Here is an 18496-nt window from a genome sequence, read left to right as displayed (position 1 = left end):
AAGCATTTTTCTGCGCTGAACTATTAATCATTCACTGCCGGGGACGTTTATGTTGATCAACTAGACTCCAACCATTTACTACCACCGAGGTATATATTCGGAAAGTATGTCTTTCAATTAGACGTTAGTAGACATGGAAGAGGTCTTGCCCAGCTTGGCTGTGAATTTCCAGTTTGTAAACCATTGTAATGACTATCGGATCCCTATAGATGGCGGTGTTGTATCACTTTGGATTTGAGATCGACACAGCTTTTGAGTAGAAGATCAAGATTAGGTTATGAATCGCTCCTTGCCATGTCGATTAGGCACCTCACACTTCAACAGAATATGTATATAAATGCTATATATAGAGTATGTGTCTCAGTAGTTAGTACAAAATGTGTGTTACGATTGTGAAAAAAGATAACGCAGTTCATGGAGTGAATGACAAGTTAAAAAAAAAAAAAAAGCCACGGACGTTCAACTCAAATAAAACATTTCCAAAGGGCACTTTTTTGAGAGAGGGCAGAAGAGCAAGTGCTTCATCGCCACCTAAGGTCTGCGTGTGCACGCCACTGGAATTCACTGATTATATTGCCACAGAACGTGCTATTAAAACATCATTCAAGATGATTGGCAATATGGCAAAATCTACTTTGAAACAGTTGGCACCGAATGACCTAATAACAAAATCTATTTGTTATTTATAAGATACTTGCAGTTTTGATCGTGTTTAAATGTTTGCAGATGTTTAAAAAGTGTTCAAATCAATTTTGCAACATGTGGGATGAGTATTTTTAGATTCCAATATTATGTATTTTCTATATGTTTTAATTCTTAGTTTGTTTTCTTATGTTGAAAGATGTTTCCAATGTGTTTTATGTTCAAAATTCAAATACAAAAATAGACTATTACATTGACGGGAAAAATGGGCTTCCGACCATGCTTAGTCCCACTTTTTTTTTTAAGTTTCTTGTCTATCGTTTATCGATTACAAAATGGGTGTCCGTCATAGGCAGATAGGTGGATATCACATATGCCTAGCTCTGATTTAAGGCATATTATCTTTTTAAAAAATCATTGTCTGTGGGTCGGGAACATAACTCCCTGTATAAATTTGTACGTTTGATAAGATAAGCTGTTCAGAAAAAGGATGGATGGATAGATGGATGGATAATCGTTGTGTCGAACAACATTGTTATGTTTCTTTCTCCAGAGTGGTCCAATAGACAGCGAACACACTGAGCATGCACACAGACGATATGGAAGACACCAAAAACGTATTTGTATACATGCATTTTCATAAAAATATGTCCCAATATTATACTTTTTAATCAAATTGTCACATATAAAGACTGGTGGAGTCGGATTCCAAACACGATATTTTCATTTCTAGCATTTGGGTCTCTGGAGAGCTCGTTAGCGCTTCCCAAAGAGAAGGAGAGGATCCACCTGCTGGACCTGTCGGGAAACGAGTTGGACTGCCTGTTGTGCCTGATGGACCACGGGCCGGTTCAGCAGCAGCTGGACTACCTCCTGAGACTGGACCTGAGCCACAATGTCCTGCTGGAGTTTCCTTCTGAGCTCTGTCAGGTGCCAATAAGCCTCAATTCAAAAGCTGTTAGGATTGTGTCCACGAGTGCTTTATTGACAAACTACTCGAAAAGACTGAAGTGTGTATCTTCACCTTCTTAAAATAATGGCCTAAGTCATATTTTCACCCCCCAAAATGCTCTTAACATCTCTTCATGATGCCTGGTCTGCTACAAATGGATATAACCTCAGTTAAACAGATCGTTAATTTCTACATATCTACAATAAATATATATATATGTTTTTGGTGCAGAGCTTAAGCAACCTGACCCGACTGGACCTGCAGGGCAACCAGCTTCGGTCCCTTCCGGCCGAGCTCCTAGCGTTGCCGGCGCTCGCAACGCTCAACGTCTCTCGCAACTGTGTGGGTCCGCACCTCGCCTTGGACGCGGCGGCCCCTTGCCCGTCGCTGCGGCAGCTCAACTTGTCCTTCAACAAGCTGACCGCCTTCCCACGCCAGCTAGGCCGCGCCACCGAACACCTAGAGGAGCTGCTCATGGAAGGGTTAGGACCCTCCAAATTGTGGTGCGCTGACACGCCTCTCGAATGTCCGAACGATGTTGACTGTTGGCTGCGATCTTCAGGAACAACGTGGCCGAGCTCTGCATGCCCCCGCCGTACCTCCCCGAGCTCAAACTGCTGGACGTGAGCAAGAACGCCGTGACAGGCATCTCGGCCAGCTTTCTGACTGGCTGCCCCAAGCTAGAAATCTTCAACGCCTCCTCCAACAAAATACGTAAGTGACTGGATGTGAAAACACGACATTATGTAAAACCTGTTCTGACTTATACCGAGATAATTATCGCTTGCAGATTACTTGGAACAACTGCCGCCAAAGCTCACCACTCTGAAACTTGCCAGCAACAATTTCACTGTTGTTTCTGATGCCATACTCCGCCTACCTAAGTGAGTGTGAACACGCTAGAAATATTTCATTGACATGCTGACGCATTAAATGGTTATTTAATAGTTTTTCAACATCATCAGTTTTAGTTTTATTTACTATATTTTATTGAATTGTACATTGAAATAATTTTGAAATAATGGGAGTCCATTCAATATATAAAACAATCTAAAGTCATATTTTATTTAATTGTTACAAAATTTTCTCATTTGATTCATTGAATTTGTTTAATAAATTGTTTTATTTTGTTTAGAGTCATTTAATTTGTTTAATATCTATTTTGTTTTTATTTAAATATTACAGCATTTTTTTTTTTTGTTCTTGTATTACTGTCATCATCATTATCAACTATTGTTTGTTTTAGGCTGGGGTAAAACTGTTTAAATTTGCAGCAAATATTTTTTTCCCTGCAATGAAATCATCATTGTCATGTTTTTTTTTTTTTCTTTTTTACCGCCAGTTTGAGATCGGTGGACATGAGGACCAATCGCATTGCAGTATTTCCAGGCCCGGGCTTGTGGGCATCCAGTAACCTGCGTGAGTTGATGTTCAGCCACAACATTATCTCCACGCTGGATTTAAGCGGTCCCGTCCACAAGTGGACCCGACTGGAGAAGCTGCACTTGAGCAACAACAAGCTCAATGAGGTGAGCTGAACGTTGAACATCCGCAGCAACAGATCCAAAAATGATGATTTTTATGTATTTATTATTTGATGTCAGATCCCGCCACAGGTCGGTCTGCTGGAGGCTCTCACTTCCCTGGACGTGAGCCGCAATGCCGGCCTGCGCTCCTTCCCCGACGAGATGGGCAGGCTGGGCCGACTGTGGGACCTCCCCCTGGATGGCCTGCAACTCCCTCTGGACCTCAAACTGATTGGAAGCAAAACCAAAGACATTGTCAGGTAGGACCTCTCTTCGGATATGGACTCGCGTATGTGGGAAGGGAGTGAAAAGTAACATCTTCTTCCAAAAGAGATTTGAAAGGCATCTTAAAATAATGAATGAAACACATTATCAATAAACCACATAGCAGGGAGAACAAGTCTTTATGATTGAATTGTATTTGATTCCTTTATTTTTCTGATGATTTTTCTTTTTTAATTCTGGAATTTAAGAATATTCCTCCTCCTTATTCAGATTCCTGCAGCAGCGCCTCAAGAAGGCAGTTCCGTATTACCGGATGAAGCTTATTGTAGTGGGGAATGCCGGCAGCGGGAAGAGCAGCCTGGTCCATAAGCTGATGAAGATCAAGCGCTCGCAGCAGTCCTCCTCCAGGCGGACGGCCGGGGTCACCGTGGACGTACGCGACTGGACAATCAGGGAGCGGGACAAGAAGAAGATGGTGCTGAACGTCTGGGATTTCTCAGGTGTGTCTCGTATAGTGGTTGTGGGTCAGGGTCAGCAGCAAGGCCTTCTATGTCGGCCTAAACACTTTTGTACAATTGTAACACTTATTCCATCAAATAGTATTCATTTATTCCTAAAAGTCCCTTCTCTTCATTTTGTCGAATTTCTCTTGGCTGCACTGTCAACTATACAGTTATTCCTTGGCTGTTTCCGACCATTAAAACTTGGTGACTGTCTTTCCGACCATTTGCGACCTTGAACGAACCCTGATGAAAAATCAACAAGCGCAATCACTCGCCAACCCTCGCCGCTCAGTGAGATATGTGCTTTCCGGTTTCTCATTACCATGAATAGTTGCAGGTTTCATTAGCGTTTTTAAGTTTGCCATCATTGTAGCTAGCGCTTGCAACTCAGATTTTTGCTCGCGACTCAAAACAAAAAATCGTACATGCGACGGCTCGAATCTACATAAATACTTCTTGGTCGGGTCACTCGCAAGGTCCCATAATACTGTATTAACACACCCTTAAAACTGCTGGGTAACAAATAACCTGAAATGGGTTACAAATAATCTCAATATGGGTTACAAAAAGTTATTTTAACCCAGCAGTTTTAAGGGTGCAATTGGATTGGTTCTTCAAAATTTAAAATTCAGCATTTTACCATCCTTACATTGGTTTGTCAGAGGAAAACTTGTAACAGCCAACTGGCTAGCAAATCAATCAACATCTCTGGTTTGTATAATATGTTTCCTTGATTTTTATTTTTTTTTTGCATTTGTATTTATTGGATAAATATTGTATGAACATGTCGATGAAGGTGCCAATGTAGCATGCCGTTATAGTGCATTTTTGTATCATGTTGATGTTTTCTATAATTACGATTAAGTCTCCATTGAAGGCCCAGGTACCAAATGAAGTCCAAACTGCATTGTCACTGGTCAGCAGGCGTTTTATTTTGATGACCGCTCCATCCTCAGGCGGTGACGAGGTGTGCGGCGCGCAGCCTCATTTCCTATCTTCGAGAGCACTCTACCTGGTGGTGCATGACCTGAGCAAAGGAGCCCAGCAGCTAGACGCACTCAAGCCCTGGCTCTTCAACATCAAGGTACAGTAACCAACCCTAAACGAACCTAACTTTTAAACCCAAAATGAACTACAACCCTAATTACAGTTCTTATCCTAACCTGACTCACAACTCTTACCTCAACGAGACCCAACCCCAACTCTCTTCTTTCCCTAAGCCAACCACCGCCCCATTCTGAACCTAAGCACGTTTTGTAGCCTCATTAAACCACCCCGTTTCTTTTTCTTTGTTTTCCTCATCCCGCGTCCTTCCTTAATTTTAAACCAATCTTTTCAAAAGGAAAAAAAACTTCTGTTTTTTTTTTTACAGTGACGATGGTACCGCAATAGGAAGTAAAACGTTATTTAAAAATACCACTAATCTAAGGCATTATTGATTGCAGTTACTTTGCAAAAATCACAATTGGTTATTATATTATTATCAATGTTGGCAAGTAGGACACAGTCGTCACAGAGTTGCTTTTAAATCAAGTAATCAGGAAAGTAAGTTTCTTTTTTGGGCAAACTAAACAGGCTGCGATTGGATAGATGCCAGGAAATGTATTTTAAAAGTGTCAAAATGTTTCTCATCCTGTTGAAGGCGGTGGCTCCTCTCTCTCCGGTCATCTTGGTGGGAACACACATGGATGTGAGCGACGACGTGGCGTTCCAAGCCTGCCTTACCAAGATCCGCGAGGAGCTGCTCAACCACCAGGGCTTCCCTACCATCCAGGACTACTTCACCGTGTCGACCTGCGAAGACTCGGACGCCGTCGTCCGGCTGCGCAAGGCCATCGTCAAGGAGGCCACCGACTTTAAGGTGACTTGACGCCGACGTCATCCCTTTCTGAATCCGTTTTCCTCACTCCTCGCCGCGTCTCCTTCTGTCCGGCAGATCCAGGGTCAGCCCGTGATGGGCCAGCTGGTTCCCGACAGCTACGTGGAGCTGGAACGCAGGATTCTCCAGGAGAGGACCAGGGTACCAAAGGAGTTCCCCGTCCTCACGCGCCACCAGCTGCTGGAGCTCATCCAGGAGAGTCAGCTGCCACTGGAAGAGGCGGAGCTTTCCCACGCCACCCATTTTCTCAGCCAAGCCGGTCAGTGTTAGGCCACTTATAATTAGCACATTAGCGCCCTCTAAGCTGTAGGTTGTGACAATCACATATGCTAGTGTGCCACATTTGATATTTTACAACCGGACTGACGGGTCATGGGTCCATTTCACAAAGCAGGTTTAGGCAAGGCAAGGAAGTTTATATTTATATAAAACATTTCATACACAGGGCAACTCAATGTGCTTCACACAAGCAAAGACACAACAACGCCTACATGCATTTACAAACACAACAGTTAACGACACTCAAAAGCAAAGCAGAGAAAACAAAAGTAGCAAACAAAAATTACTACAATGTACGTACATTTAACATTCAAACACATTAACAGAAAACTTTAAAAACATTTAAAAGTAAAGTAAGGAAATAAGTGTGTTTCTAAAACATATCAAAGAAAAAAAATATTGAAAATTGTTTAGAGGATCTTAATCAAAGGTCTGAGGGGAAAAAAGCACCGTTTTTAACCTGGATTTAAAATCATTTACACTTTAAAAGCGTTTAGTGAAAACGCAGAGTCTGCTAACCCTGAAATGAGGGAAACTCTGACTTTTCCATTTCTAGAAGGGAGGCAACTCAAACCAGAGAAAGAGGGGTAAATCTAGTGAATCAAATGAATATTTAATAAATACAAATTAATAAGAACAACTGACTGGACCAATTTTAGGAAATAAATAAATAAACGCAACAACGTTACAGGACTCCTGAGAATGTAAATGCTTAGTAGGCTTGATTAAAGAACACAAAGTTATTTTGCCAACCTCTGGGTCAGAATCTGGCAGAGCACATTAGTTAAACACTGTTAAATAAAGTCAAATGACTCATGACATTGAGCTTTTTCATTTCTTTTTGTGTGCTTTCAGGGGTCTTACTGCACTTTGACGATCCCACCCTCCAGCTCCAGGACCTCTACTTCATCGACCCACAGTGGCTCTGCAACGTCCTCTCGCAGGTTTGGCATAATTTTGCCCGATTTGAGTGATTTAGTGAAGAAATACATTTTGTTGTTGTTGTTGGGGTTGTTGTTGTTGTTACACAATGTTTGTCTCGCTTGCACCACAATTCCCTCAAAATAGTACTTTTTTTAAGTCAACAAACAAAAGTCTTTTTTTTTTTAATCCAATAAAATTCCATTAATGAGGGAACATTTTCTTCAGATGTTGTGATTTTTTGTTTTTCCCCCAAAAACATTGTCACTCTTTATTTAATTTATTTAGTTTGGGTGGTAGTTAACCTTATATTGTAACACGATTTTCCAATGTTTGTATACAATGTATGTTTTTATATATGGTACATTCAATTACATTAGCAAATGACTTTCCTCGAGTAATTTCATTTCTCCATGTCTCTGTAGTTTCCTATTCTGGCCAGCACATGGTACCACTGCCCTTTCTTACTTTTTATGCTTCGTGCACTTCGATGAGGAGTTGTCGTCTAAAAGTGGAACTTTAGTTATTATTGGGCTTTCCTTTGCAGAAAACTACCCTCAAGGATAGATGGAAGCATCCCCAAGGTGTGGTTCAGCGCTCAGCTGTGGAAGACTTTCTGCTCGAGACCAAATGTTTCCCTACCAATCATGCCATGCACTACTTGAAACTTCTGGAGAAGTTCCTGATTGCGCTGCCCTTTGGACAAGACCAACTGCTTGTGCCCAGCAGGTACACACAGTAATTATATGTAAACCACACAGGACACATCATTAGGTACACCTGCACCGTCTTCAAGGAATATATACTAGAAGAATAAAGTCAAAGAATTACGAGAATGTAGAAAAAAAATACAAATGTCATTATAATTGGTTAAAAATATTATTGTAAAGTCCTGAAAAATGTTATGAAATCATTACAATTTAAACAAATACAGTTATCACAACACTAGAAACTAAGGTCAAAAGAATGATGAGATCATGTAATGTAAAAATACTATAAATTTAAAGCAGCAATTCCACAATCAAATAAATTGAGCTAGTAAAGTAGCGGGCTGTCACCTTTTCTACTACATGACTTAAAACATTGAATTGTATTTAAAAAATGTTTTTAAAAAACAGTTCTTAAAGTAAAGAAAGTGAACTTTCCCCTTCCAGTTTATCAAAAGACAAGCCGAACATTGAGCTGCCTCACTGCGAGAATTCGGAAGTGATCGTGCGAGAGTACGAGATGCCGTACTTCCCCGCCGACTTCTGGTCGCGACAGATCAGCCGCTTGCTGGAGGTCTCCGCGTTTTTGCTCCACGGCAGAGGTAGCGGCGCTCGCCAATCACGTGTCTTCATCCGCCGCTTGGACTCATTCACCTGTGTTTGTGTGTTTTCCCAGAGAAAGCGTGCCCGCCTGAAAAAGTGTGCTGGAGCCGAGGCGTGCATCTGAGCTGGTCGGCCGAGGCCTACTGCCTGGTGGAGGCGGCGTGGCGGCAGGAAGATGTCGCCAGCGTGCTCCGGATCACCGTGCCCTCCTCGCGCAATGGTATGCAGAGTGTCGTTGTTGTTATTGTGCACATTCTTTCATGTTTCATGTGTCATGTTTCAGAAAACGTGATTTTAACGCTAAGAGGCAACAAGAACTTTTGTGATTATGGTTTTCTTTTGATCAAATTTAGCTCGGAGAAAAGCAATATTTTCTCTTTTTTTTGAAAGATATTTAAAAAAAGAAAGTAAAATGACAGAAAAAAATGGTTTTTGCTATTATGATTATTATTTATTATTTTTCTCTTGAATATAGTATTAACTCTAGCTGGCAACAAGAACTACAATGTTCATTGTATGTCTGTGGATGAAATTTACATCAGAATCAGATGACAATATTTTCCCCAAATTTAGTTTTTGTTATATTTGTTAGTTTTTGCTGAAAATAAAATGAAGTTAAACTTCAGCAAGATTTCTCCAAATGGAGTGATTTTTCAATTTGTAATCATCTTATTTTAACTTTGACTAGGGCTCTGATCAATCTGCTAATCCTTTTTTAATGAATTGACTGAATTTGATGAAAAAAAAACTACCGGTATGTTCCTTTATTCTAAAACAGGACATTATTTCAAATCGATACAATATTCACAAACAAATCGATTATAATTCGGAATAATTCACTTCTGAGGATTTGGACAATTCGAACCAATTTTCTCAATGATGAATCAATTAGTAGTTGTTGGTGCATGGTTTTATGTTGAATACAGAGTAGTGATTTTTCTGTTGCAAGATTATTCCCTTGATGATGAATATGATTGTGGTCGTCATCGTTTCACTCCCCGCCAGGACGGGTGCTCCTGGGCCAGGTTGTGGACCAGGTGGACTCCCTGTTGGAGGAGTGGTTCCCGAGCCTACTTAGCACAGACGTGCACGGCAGCGGGGAGGCTCTCCTGAAGAAATGGGCTCTCTACAGCTTCCAGGACGGGCACGAGTGGAGCAAGATGCTGCTGGAGGATCTCTTCGCCCATTTCGACCAGGGTGCGGCCAGCGCAGCATTAAAACGTGTCAAAAATCGTGACGCAGGAGTGTATGAAATGCTTTTCTGTGTCTTCAGACTTTCTTCTGGTGAACCCCGAGGACCCTCGTTGCACCGTTCCCATCTCCCAGGTTGCTCCGGACGTGGTCCTTAGCGACCAGCCTGCTTGGACCATCCTGGACAGCGAAGAACTGCACGTGGACCTCTCCAAAGCCAACCTCCTCGGTGAGAAATGATTTTTACGTGAATTGTGTTTCCGCGTTACAGACATCGCATTAAGAAAAAATAAAATAAAAAATGAAAAATGTTTCCTAAATTGGACATAGGTTTTTTTCACAGGACAGCGACAATAAAGTAATAAAATAATCTAACATTTATTTTGCACAAGATTTGACTATGTTTATAGCATATATGTTCAGTGGTCCCCAACCACTTGTCCGCAGCCCAGTATTTGGTACTGGGCCGCACACATAGATTAGATACAGTAGATTGGGGGGAGAATTTTTTTTTTGTAGTGGAGCATAATACATCCCGATTGAGAATGTATGCCATCACATGTTTTTGGAGCAAATACACTTTTAGAAAATAAAGTCAGTAAGCCATGTGTCGAACTAACAGGGGACGGCGGCTTTGGCACGGTGTACCGAGGCGTCTACAAGAACGAGGAAGTGGCTGTCAAGTTATTCAACAAGCACGCCTCGGAACTTTACATCTACAGACTCCTCAGACAGGTACATGAGGCATGATTACCCAGCATGCATCATCTGACGTTCACCATTCTCCGTCTAATCCTTTTCCAGGAGCTGGTGGTGCTGGGTCGCCTGCGCCACCCCAGCCTGGTGGGCCTGCTGGCGGCCGGCTCGGCTCCGCATGTCCTTGTGATGGAGCTGGCCATGCGGGGCTCCCTCGACTCCCTATTCCAGCACAAGAAAGGAAGCCTGAACAGGAAGCTCCAGCACAGGATTGCTCTGCACGTGGCCGACGGATTACGGTAAGGCAGCGCGTTCCGCTTCCTGGTTTCATGCAAAGACCCTGCAAAAAGAGCCATGACAGAAGAGTCACTTATTAAATGGAAATTGAATTTTATTGTCATTGCAAGACTCAAGTAGAGAGCAATGAATATTTTTGATCAACCTGTCCATAAAACATAAAAAAAAAAAAACACAACCAACAGAGGGAGGGAGACAGAACGGGATAGCTGATGGCTGCGCCAGGCGCACAGATTTTCTTAGATGAAAGAGGAAAACAAGAGAAAGGGACAGGGAGAAAAAAAAACGGCCCAAACTATGCTCTATGATGGAGCATAGTGTGGAATTTGGGAAAAAAGAAAAAAACTCTGCGAACCGCCACATGAATAGAAGACACATGTGGAAAAGGCCATGCCCCTTTTTGCTAAATATGCCAAAATTCGACAGCCCCCAAACCGCTGCTCCGATTGACCTAAAATTTGAGATTTGGTATTGTGCCATCACAACCAACAAATTCACCAAGTTTCATTAAAATCAAAATCTCCTTGGTTAAAATTTGAAGATTTTTTTGGCCAAGGAACGACCCAACAGTGCTTTTATTTAAAAAAAACAGCTGAAACAACATTTCGGAATGGCTTTTGATTGAGGCGGTCTACTGTGTTCCATCAGGTTCCTCCACTCGGCCATGATCATCTACCGTGACCTGAAGCCTCACAACGTGCTCTTGTTCAACCTCAAGACGGACGCTGACGTCATCGCCAAGATCACCGACTACGGGATTGCTCAGTACTGCTGCAGCATGGGGGTCCGCAGCTCGGAGGGCACGCCAGGTTAGATCATTTGCATCTCCGGTGCTCCTGTCTGACCACCTGTAATGCTACCTAGCAAAAAAGCTAATGCTAACTCCTACTCCTGTTGGGTTTACTTGAGGGCCGCTTCAGCACCCTCACAAATGGTCTGGACACGCATCTAGTTTTATCCATCGCAACATAACTTATTTGAAGGCATAAAAATTTGCAAGCAGAAAATGTATGGAAAATACTGCTGTCGGGCAGAAACATGATCCTGTGTCCAAATTTGGTCAATTTAGTTTTTTCGCCACAAATACTATTGGTCAGTCCCCTACTCCAAAGTGTTGAAAATAGCTTGAGAACTTTACTCAGAAAAATGGCTGTTTTTTAATATATATTTGCTGAAAATATTGTTGTGTAACAGATATATTATAATATAAAGCTGAGTTGGGTACTTACCAGTAATGATACACGACATAACTCCAATGAAAATGATCAATTAAAGAGTATGAAAATCCCATGAGACTGCTAAAGTGTTCATTATTTTATTTTATTTTATTTTATATACACATTGACTTTTTACTGCATTTTCACCAATATCTTATCTAATCTTTTGATATGAGTATAAGTCAAAAGCTGGGAAAAATGCCATCAAAATGGCAGCTATATGCACAGATTTTCACAATATAACTGCTACTTTCACAACAGACAAGTAGCTATGTTCCACAAAAACCAAAAAAAATGCATTGCTGCATTAGGCTACCACGTAATTGATGTAGTAATTGAGGGTATAATCGATTGGATAATGGATTCCAAATAGATTCGTTTATGACAGGCCTAAACTGTATAGAGGATAAGTCTGGAGTTCCCCGTCGATACGCCCCACAAAAAAATCTGCGATTTAGCGGGATGCTAGGTGAAAGTCAAAGCACTTTGAGGCTAATTGCATAGCTGTCGTACAGGATTCCGCGCACCAGAGGTCGCCAGAGGGAACGCGACCTACAACCAGCAGGCTGACGTCTTCTCGTTTGGGCTCCTTCTCTACGACCTGCTGACGGTCGGCGAGCGCATCTGTGACGGCGTCAAGTTCCCCAGTGAGTTTGACGAGGTGGCCGTGCAGGGAAAGCTACCAGGTAAACAAACAACTGACAATTTAAGATTTGAATTCTATTAAGCATGTCAATTACAAACTGATGATTTCCATTCACACTGAGGTGGAATTGACGAACTTTCACTTAATCAGAGACACAATTTGTTTTGATTGATGCTGGAAATGTTAATAAAGTTGATATTTGCAAAATAGCATGTTTGAGAACTCAAATGGAATGAATATTCAATCCCCAAAATTGTTTTAAATATTGTTTTGTATTGTATTGAAATTAATATTATATCTACTTGTGACCTAAAAAAAAAATTCATTGTCTTAAATTTGACACTCTCAAATCACACGCAAAGAGGTAACAGTTGCTCAATGTAAGAAACAGTAAAAAAACAAAACAAAAAACAGAAATAAACATTCATATTGTGTGGATATAATTGTATAATTTTATATTTCATCATTCGCAAGTATTTTTGGGGGGGTTATTTAAAGAAAATTGTGTATATGTTTTTAATTTTCTTCCCTTGGAAACCCTTCTGTTTTTATTTAATTTTACTTTATTTCTATTCTTCTTTTCTCCGTTTGTTTGATTTATTGTTCAAATTGTTAGCTAATGTTCCCATTGAAAGTATAGTATTTATTTTCATGAATTGATTTTTTTATTAATTCTTAAATGTATTTTTTTTTGTTTTCTCTTTCATTATTTTTTAAATTTGATTTAAATTCTTTGAATAGATTTGTTTTTTTTAAATTTCCTTTCCTGCATTTATTTATTCATTTCGGTTTTACTTTATTTCATTTATTTTACATTTTATTACTTTTTATACTTTTTCCCATTAGCTCCCATTCTTTTCCTTCATCAATTGATTTTCTATTGTTTCTTTTTCTTTTCTTGTATTTGCATTTGTTTTTCTTTTAGCTTATTTTTTTTCTCACCCCTTTTTCAATCATGTTGTCGTCTTGTTATTTTCTTCAGTTCCTCCAAATTCCTCAGCTAAACATTCAAGTTTCGAGATGGAAAATAGGAAACACTTTCAGCCGGCCCCTTTGCGAGCATCATTCGAGCTGTATGCTTAACAACATAAATGCTATCTTCTATATTGTTATGTAGATCCGGTGAAGCACTACGGCTGCTCGCCTTGGCCTGGCTTCCAGACTCTGATGAAGGAATGTCTGAAGGTTAATCCTCATGATCGTCCCACATCCGCACAGGTGAGGGCCCCTGAAAAACTTTTCAGTTCCCTCGTCGTTGTTTTTCTCACAGACCAGAGACAATATTTGCCTGTAAGTACTGTACCGGTACTCTTTTTTTGTGTTAAATGGGTCGGTTTTACAGTAAACGTGAACCAACAGCTTGAAGCGAGCACGCGTTGGAGCTTTTTTGAGCGCCAAAGTGAAAAAGGAAACGGTTTTAATAACTTTTTTTTTTTTTATATGTTTAAATGTGTTGAACTCATTTTATCCCAATGACATATTTATGTCATTTCACAATGGGTCTGAAAAAGTCTGGGGTCAAGGGTGCGGAATGGGTAAAACAATTCGGAAAATATTCTTGTATGGTTTCCCCATGACACGGTTTTCACATATCATGGTATGGGACGAGGGGTTGACCGTACACATTTGCAACTGTTGTGTGTTGCGGTTAGGTGTTCGCCCGGCTCAACTCGGGTGAGATGTTGTGTCTGATGAAGGAGCTGCCGCTGCCCGGGCCCGTACATGCCGAGTGCATGGCCATGAGCGCTGGCACGGCCTGGCTGGGTGGAGGCAGCAGCACCCAGAGGACAGGAACCGTCACCGCCGTGGACCTGGACTCCAACCACGTCACCACGCAGGTCATCTACATACGCGCCGTGTACACCAGAGGACCACTTGCTCCAAATGTTTTACCTTCCTATGTTTTTATTTTATTTGTATTTTACTCTTTTTTTTTTCTTTTTTTTTTTTACTTCCTACCATTTGGAATTTAATTTATTTAATTATTTTCTTTCAAATTATTTGTATTCTTTTTTTTTTAGAATTGTATGTAATTACGTATTTTATATTATATATTTTTGTTTTGTTATTTTTACTTTTTTTAAATGTATGTTTTACTTTATGTCGTTATATTTGTTCGATTATATATATTTATTTTCCTTTTAAAATTGTTGTTTTATTTATTTTATTTTATTTTCTCATGTTTTCTTTTTTCAACGTTTTCTTTTTTCTTTTATTTTTCTTATTTCTAATTTTTTAAATGTTCTTAATTCTTAATTTTATATTTCTTCTTATTTATATATTTTATATATTATTTATATATTCCTTTTGTTTATTTTTCCTTTTATTTTTTTAATTAATTTTTTTTTTTTTTTTTTTCTACATTGCTTCATATTTCTTTTATTCTTTTTCATCTTATATATTTTATGAATTTTCTTTTATAATTTTTTTGGTCTGTTCTTTTTATATTTTTCCTTTTATTTACTATTTGTATTTTTTAATTGATATCCTTGTAGTTAAAGAAAAAGGTATTTCCCGCTACAAATTTCCAGCGACATCCCTAAAACTGTGACGACAACCCCAGAGCAGGAAGTGGCGCTAATCGCAATGGATGAACATCATCTATTTATTGCAAGCATTCTTTCAACTTTAACATATGACGCTTGTCCAATCAGGAGATCGACAGCAGTCCTGTCCTGTGTCTGGTGACGGTCCAGATCCCCGGCGAGTGTTCTGATTGGCTGGTGGCCGGCACACAATCAGGCTCGCTTATAGTCCTCAGCGGCGAGGATCCGTCCACGTGGTACCGCTTGAACAACGTCACAGACGCCGTCACCTCCCTCTACTTTCATGTAAACCCGCCACGCCTGTGAGTGCCAACAAAACTAACATCAGAAGCCGACCCATTTTTGAATATAGGACCATCTAAGATGAGAAACCTATTAATGTTGAATATAATAGTGAATATTTGAATTTTTATTATTTATTTTTACCAGTTATTGACCAATCAAATTCTACTCTTTCTTTGGGTATATTTAGGTAATTCAGCAGTGGCGTGCACAGACATTTTGGGGGGGCAAGTGCTCCAGGAAAAAAAAGGGTGCTTTTGCACATATTGCTGGCATCGGGCCAAAACCAAAAAAGTCACATTTTGGTAAATTATAAATGTTTTCAAAAATCTTTACTGTTGCTAAGTCGACGGGTGTTATTTTTACACATTATTGACCAATCTAAAGTGTTGAAAATGACTTGCTCTTTTTTCGCAATGCAGTGCTAATGGTTGAACCAACCTGCCATTTTGGGGGTCTCCTGAAAAGTGACCATTTTGGAGGTACAAGGTTTTGGCCCAACGCCAGCGATATTTTTTTGATGACCGTATATGACTATTCAAGCGATATTGTTTTTTATTACCGTATATGACGACAGTATTCAAACAGGGGCTTATCCAGAATTTTTTTCCGACATGTGGCCAGTGTGGCACATCGTGTTTGCTTTCTCTGATTGATAATGATTTTGATTGAAATTGATTGTAAGAATCAAACATTCGTTCAATTTGGAATTTATTCTTTAAATATGCGGTTAATATAAATCAATTGTGGCAGACTATCAAGGGATCAAAAAAGTCACACGTATCAAAATCTTCCCCGGGATGTGGGGGTGGGCCAGAGAGTGACCACCATGTAGCTCCGCCCCTGTATTGAAGACAAGAGAGCGATTGCTTTTGCAAATATGAGCCCACAAGACAACTGTACAAGATAATAAGCCTTTTTTTTATTGTGACAATTCAAGTCAAGAAACCTATTGATTTTGAATGTATGACTATTCACGAGTGTCAAATAAACAAGTAACGTTTGCCATTGTCCTTCCAGTCTGTCAAGTCTACTCTCATGTTTGTCTCCTATTCTACATTTTTTTTTTTTTTTTTTAGGCAAAGAAAGAACTACTTGCTGGTCGGCACCGCAGACGGCCTTCTCGCCATTTACGAAGATTCTGCTCTCAAGGTTTGAACGTGAATCCCCTTACAAAAGCATTTACTCATCTGACATTGTGGCCGTTCTCCCTGGAACATCTCGGCCCTCCTTTTGTAACATTCCATTTCCTGCCCCCTGTGACATTCCGGCATTTTTCTCGTAACATTCCACCAGGAGTTTGGTCAGCCGGTGAAGTCTGTTGTCCTGGGCAACGTCAACACTCCCGTGGTATGCTTGGGCGCGTCGTCGTACTCTCTGGACGGCCGCTGCGTTTGGGCCGGCTGCGGTACCAGGATCCTGTCTTTCAGCACAGACTACCACGTGAGCCGGAACATCGATACCCGGAACGCCGTAACACTCCCGTAAGTCCGCTGTTTGGGTTGACGTCGCCTTTAAACGGAGTAAAGTTGGCCACCATGCGCTGCCGCGAACAACTTCCAAATAAAAACGGACCGAAGCACTGATGTCCGTCTATTGGGAAGATTTTACTTGAAGTTTGAATGCCTCACCATGTTCGGTGCACATTGGAGATTTTTTTTTTTTTTTAAATTGAGTACTTCAATTTTTAACATTAGACATTAAATATTTTGGAATGAAAGTACACCTTTTTTTTGCAAACTCTAGGTCCTGGTAGACATCTATAAAATGTCCCTGTACAATATGGGCGGATAATTTCTCTCTGGGAATTACAGTACAGTACTTTGATATTGGTACTTTGCTCCTTCCCATCGCAGGCATCATCCCAGCGGCGAGGCCAGCGTGTGGCGCATGGCGGTGGATAAATACGTGTACCTCAGCAAAGCCGGCATGACCACCGTTGAGGTTTGGGACAAGAGGAGCGAGCGCATGGTGGACTGCATTGACTGCGCACAAATTATTAGGTAAGGTGAGCGAGAATCCAACAATTGCCCAACAACCCCCCCCCCCGGGTCTTGACTTTGACACAATTGTCTCGTCTTTGTCTCGTCCGATGCTTTAGCCGACCAGTACTCACTCGATCCGTGTTGATTTTGAACCCTAACATGTGCCACGTCTGTCCTCACCTCGCAGACACGAGCGTGGCTCCGGCGGGGGAGGCCCCTCCGGCGAGGCGGACGCACCCGCCGACGGCTCCCCGTCTTGGGCCCGATGGGCGCGGGTCAAGTCCCTGCTGGTTGGGCAGGGCTCGGCCACGCTGTGGGTGGGCACCCGAGGGGGCCACCTGCTGCTTCTTGAGCTGGGCAACAAGCACCACACGCTGCAGGTCATCTCACTTCGATGCCACTCGCTACGATGCATCACCTCGGCATTCATAGGTGGATCTTATTATTGACTCATATGTTATTCTGCACCAAAGTTCTTTATGTTGACTATACTGCCAACTATTTTTTTTCCTTCCGCATTCCTCCACCGATTCACACCATTCTCTCTTTTTAAAGCGGGAGTCAACCCAAACATATTTTTTTCAAGAAGGCCCACTAGTTGAAACACGCCATCCTGATTAATTTTTTGTTTGTGGAATCTAAGTTAAGCAGCAAAATACACTCCTTTTTAGCCATCTCTGGGGGCGGCCATTTTGTCTTCTATCCACTGAAAATGACATCACAACTGCTCACAACGACCAATCGCGGCTGACCTGTTTTCTGAATCTGAGTCGTGATTGGTCGTTGTGAGCAGTTGAGATGTCATTTTCAGTCGACAGAAGACAAAATGGCTGCCCCCAGAGATGGTTAAAAACGAGTGGATTAACACTTATTCCACAAACGCAATATTTATCAGAATGCCGTGTTTCAACTAATGGGCCTGCTGGGAACATATTCTTGAAAAAATACGTTTGGGTTGACTTCCGCTTTAAATTTCACTTCATTCTGCACCATTTCAGTTCAGTGTCAACTCTTTGACATTCACATGCAATTTCTACAGAAAATGTGTTCTCTCATTAATTGTGATTGATCCCTTTATTGAAATGCTGCATTCTCAGAGACGCTGAACTGGAAGAATGTGGCGCTGGTGTTGGGCAGAAGTCTCCCGCAGGACAAGAGCGAGTGGGGTAGGTGAGGATGCACGACTCAGGATTTCAGTGTGGACTCTTGTCAAGTACGCTTGTTTCGTGCCAGACGCCCAGTCGGTGCTGATGGTGTGGAAGAGCACGCTGCCCTCCGAGATCAAAGACTTGAACAAACACGGTGAAAGGAGAGAACACATTGCAACCAGGATGAGAGAACAGCTACACAACCACGACTGAATGCAAAGGTTGATTTATGTCTTATTTTATATATATAT

General features: G+C 41.1%; 1 protein-coding gene across 2 annotated transcripts in view; it reads left to right on the top strand.

Moving 5' to 3' along the window:
• Positions 1-18496, top strand: part of lrrk2 (leucine-rich repeat kinase 2) — a 39506-nt gene that overhangs the window by 20373 nt on the left and 637 nt on the right. Inside the window, exons 21-50 of one of the 2 annotated variants that reach the window (XM_086028223.1) lie at positions 1196-1265; positions 1376-1572; positions 1826-2076; positions 2157-2308; positions 2385-2478; positions 2937-3123; positions 3199-3380; positions 3616-3845; positions 4805-4932; positions 5491-5709; positions 5785-5986; positions 6862-6950; positions 7475-7656; positions 8082-8236; positions 8311-8457; positions 9243-9434; positions 9511-9657; positions 10051-10163; positions 10233-10423; positions 11070-11230; positions 12154-12324; positions 13402-13502; positions 13937-14122; positions 14939-15132; positions 16192-16264; positions 16409-16596; positions 16969-17115; positions 17285-17529; positions 18195-18263; positions 18331-18466. In XM_086028223.1, the coding sequence (XP_085884349.1) occupies positions 1196-1265; positions 1376-1572; positions 1826-2076; positions 2157-2308; positions 2385-2478; positions 2937-3123; positions 3199-3380; positions 3616-3845; positions 4805-4932; positions 5491-5709; positions 5785-5986; positions 6862-6950; positions 7475-7656; positions 8082-8236; positions 8311-8457; positions 9243-9434; positions 9511-9657; positions 10051-10163; positions 10233-10423; positions 11070-11230; positions 12154-12324; positions 13402-13502; positions 13937-14122; positions 14939-15132; positions 16192-16264; positions 16409-16596; positions 16969-17115; positions 17285-17529; positions 18195-18263; positions 18331-18458 (4791 nt within the window). In that variant the 3' untranslated portion in view covers positions 18459-18466. The remainder of the gene's footprint in view (positions 1-1195; positions 1266-1375; positions 1573-1825; positions 2077-2156; positions 2309-2384; positions 2479-2936; positions 3124-3198; positions 3381-3615; positions 3846-4804; positions 4933-5490; positions 5710-5784; positions 5987-6861; positions 6951-7474; positions 7657-8081; positions 8237-8310; positions 8458-9242; positions 9435-9510; positions 9658-10050; positions 10164-10232; positions 10424-11069; positions 11231-12153; positions 12325-13401; positions 13503-13936; positions 14123-14938; positions 15133-16191; positions 16265-16408; positions 16597-16968; positions 17116-17284; positions 17530-18194; positions 18264-18330; positions 18467-18496) is intronic. The other variant, XM_086028224.1, reaches the window with a different exon arrangement.

Source organism: Filicampus tigris, chromosome 4, assembly GCF_054856515.1.
Source record: "Filicampus tigris isolate MCC_2025a chromosome 4, RoL_Ftig_1.0, whole genome shotgun sequence".
Classification (NCBI taxonomy): Eukaryota; Metazoa; Chordata; class Actinopteri; order Syngnathiformes; family Syngnathidae; genus Filicampus; species Filicampus tigris.
This window is presented reverse-complemented; position numbering and strand designations above follow the sequence as displayed.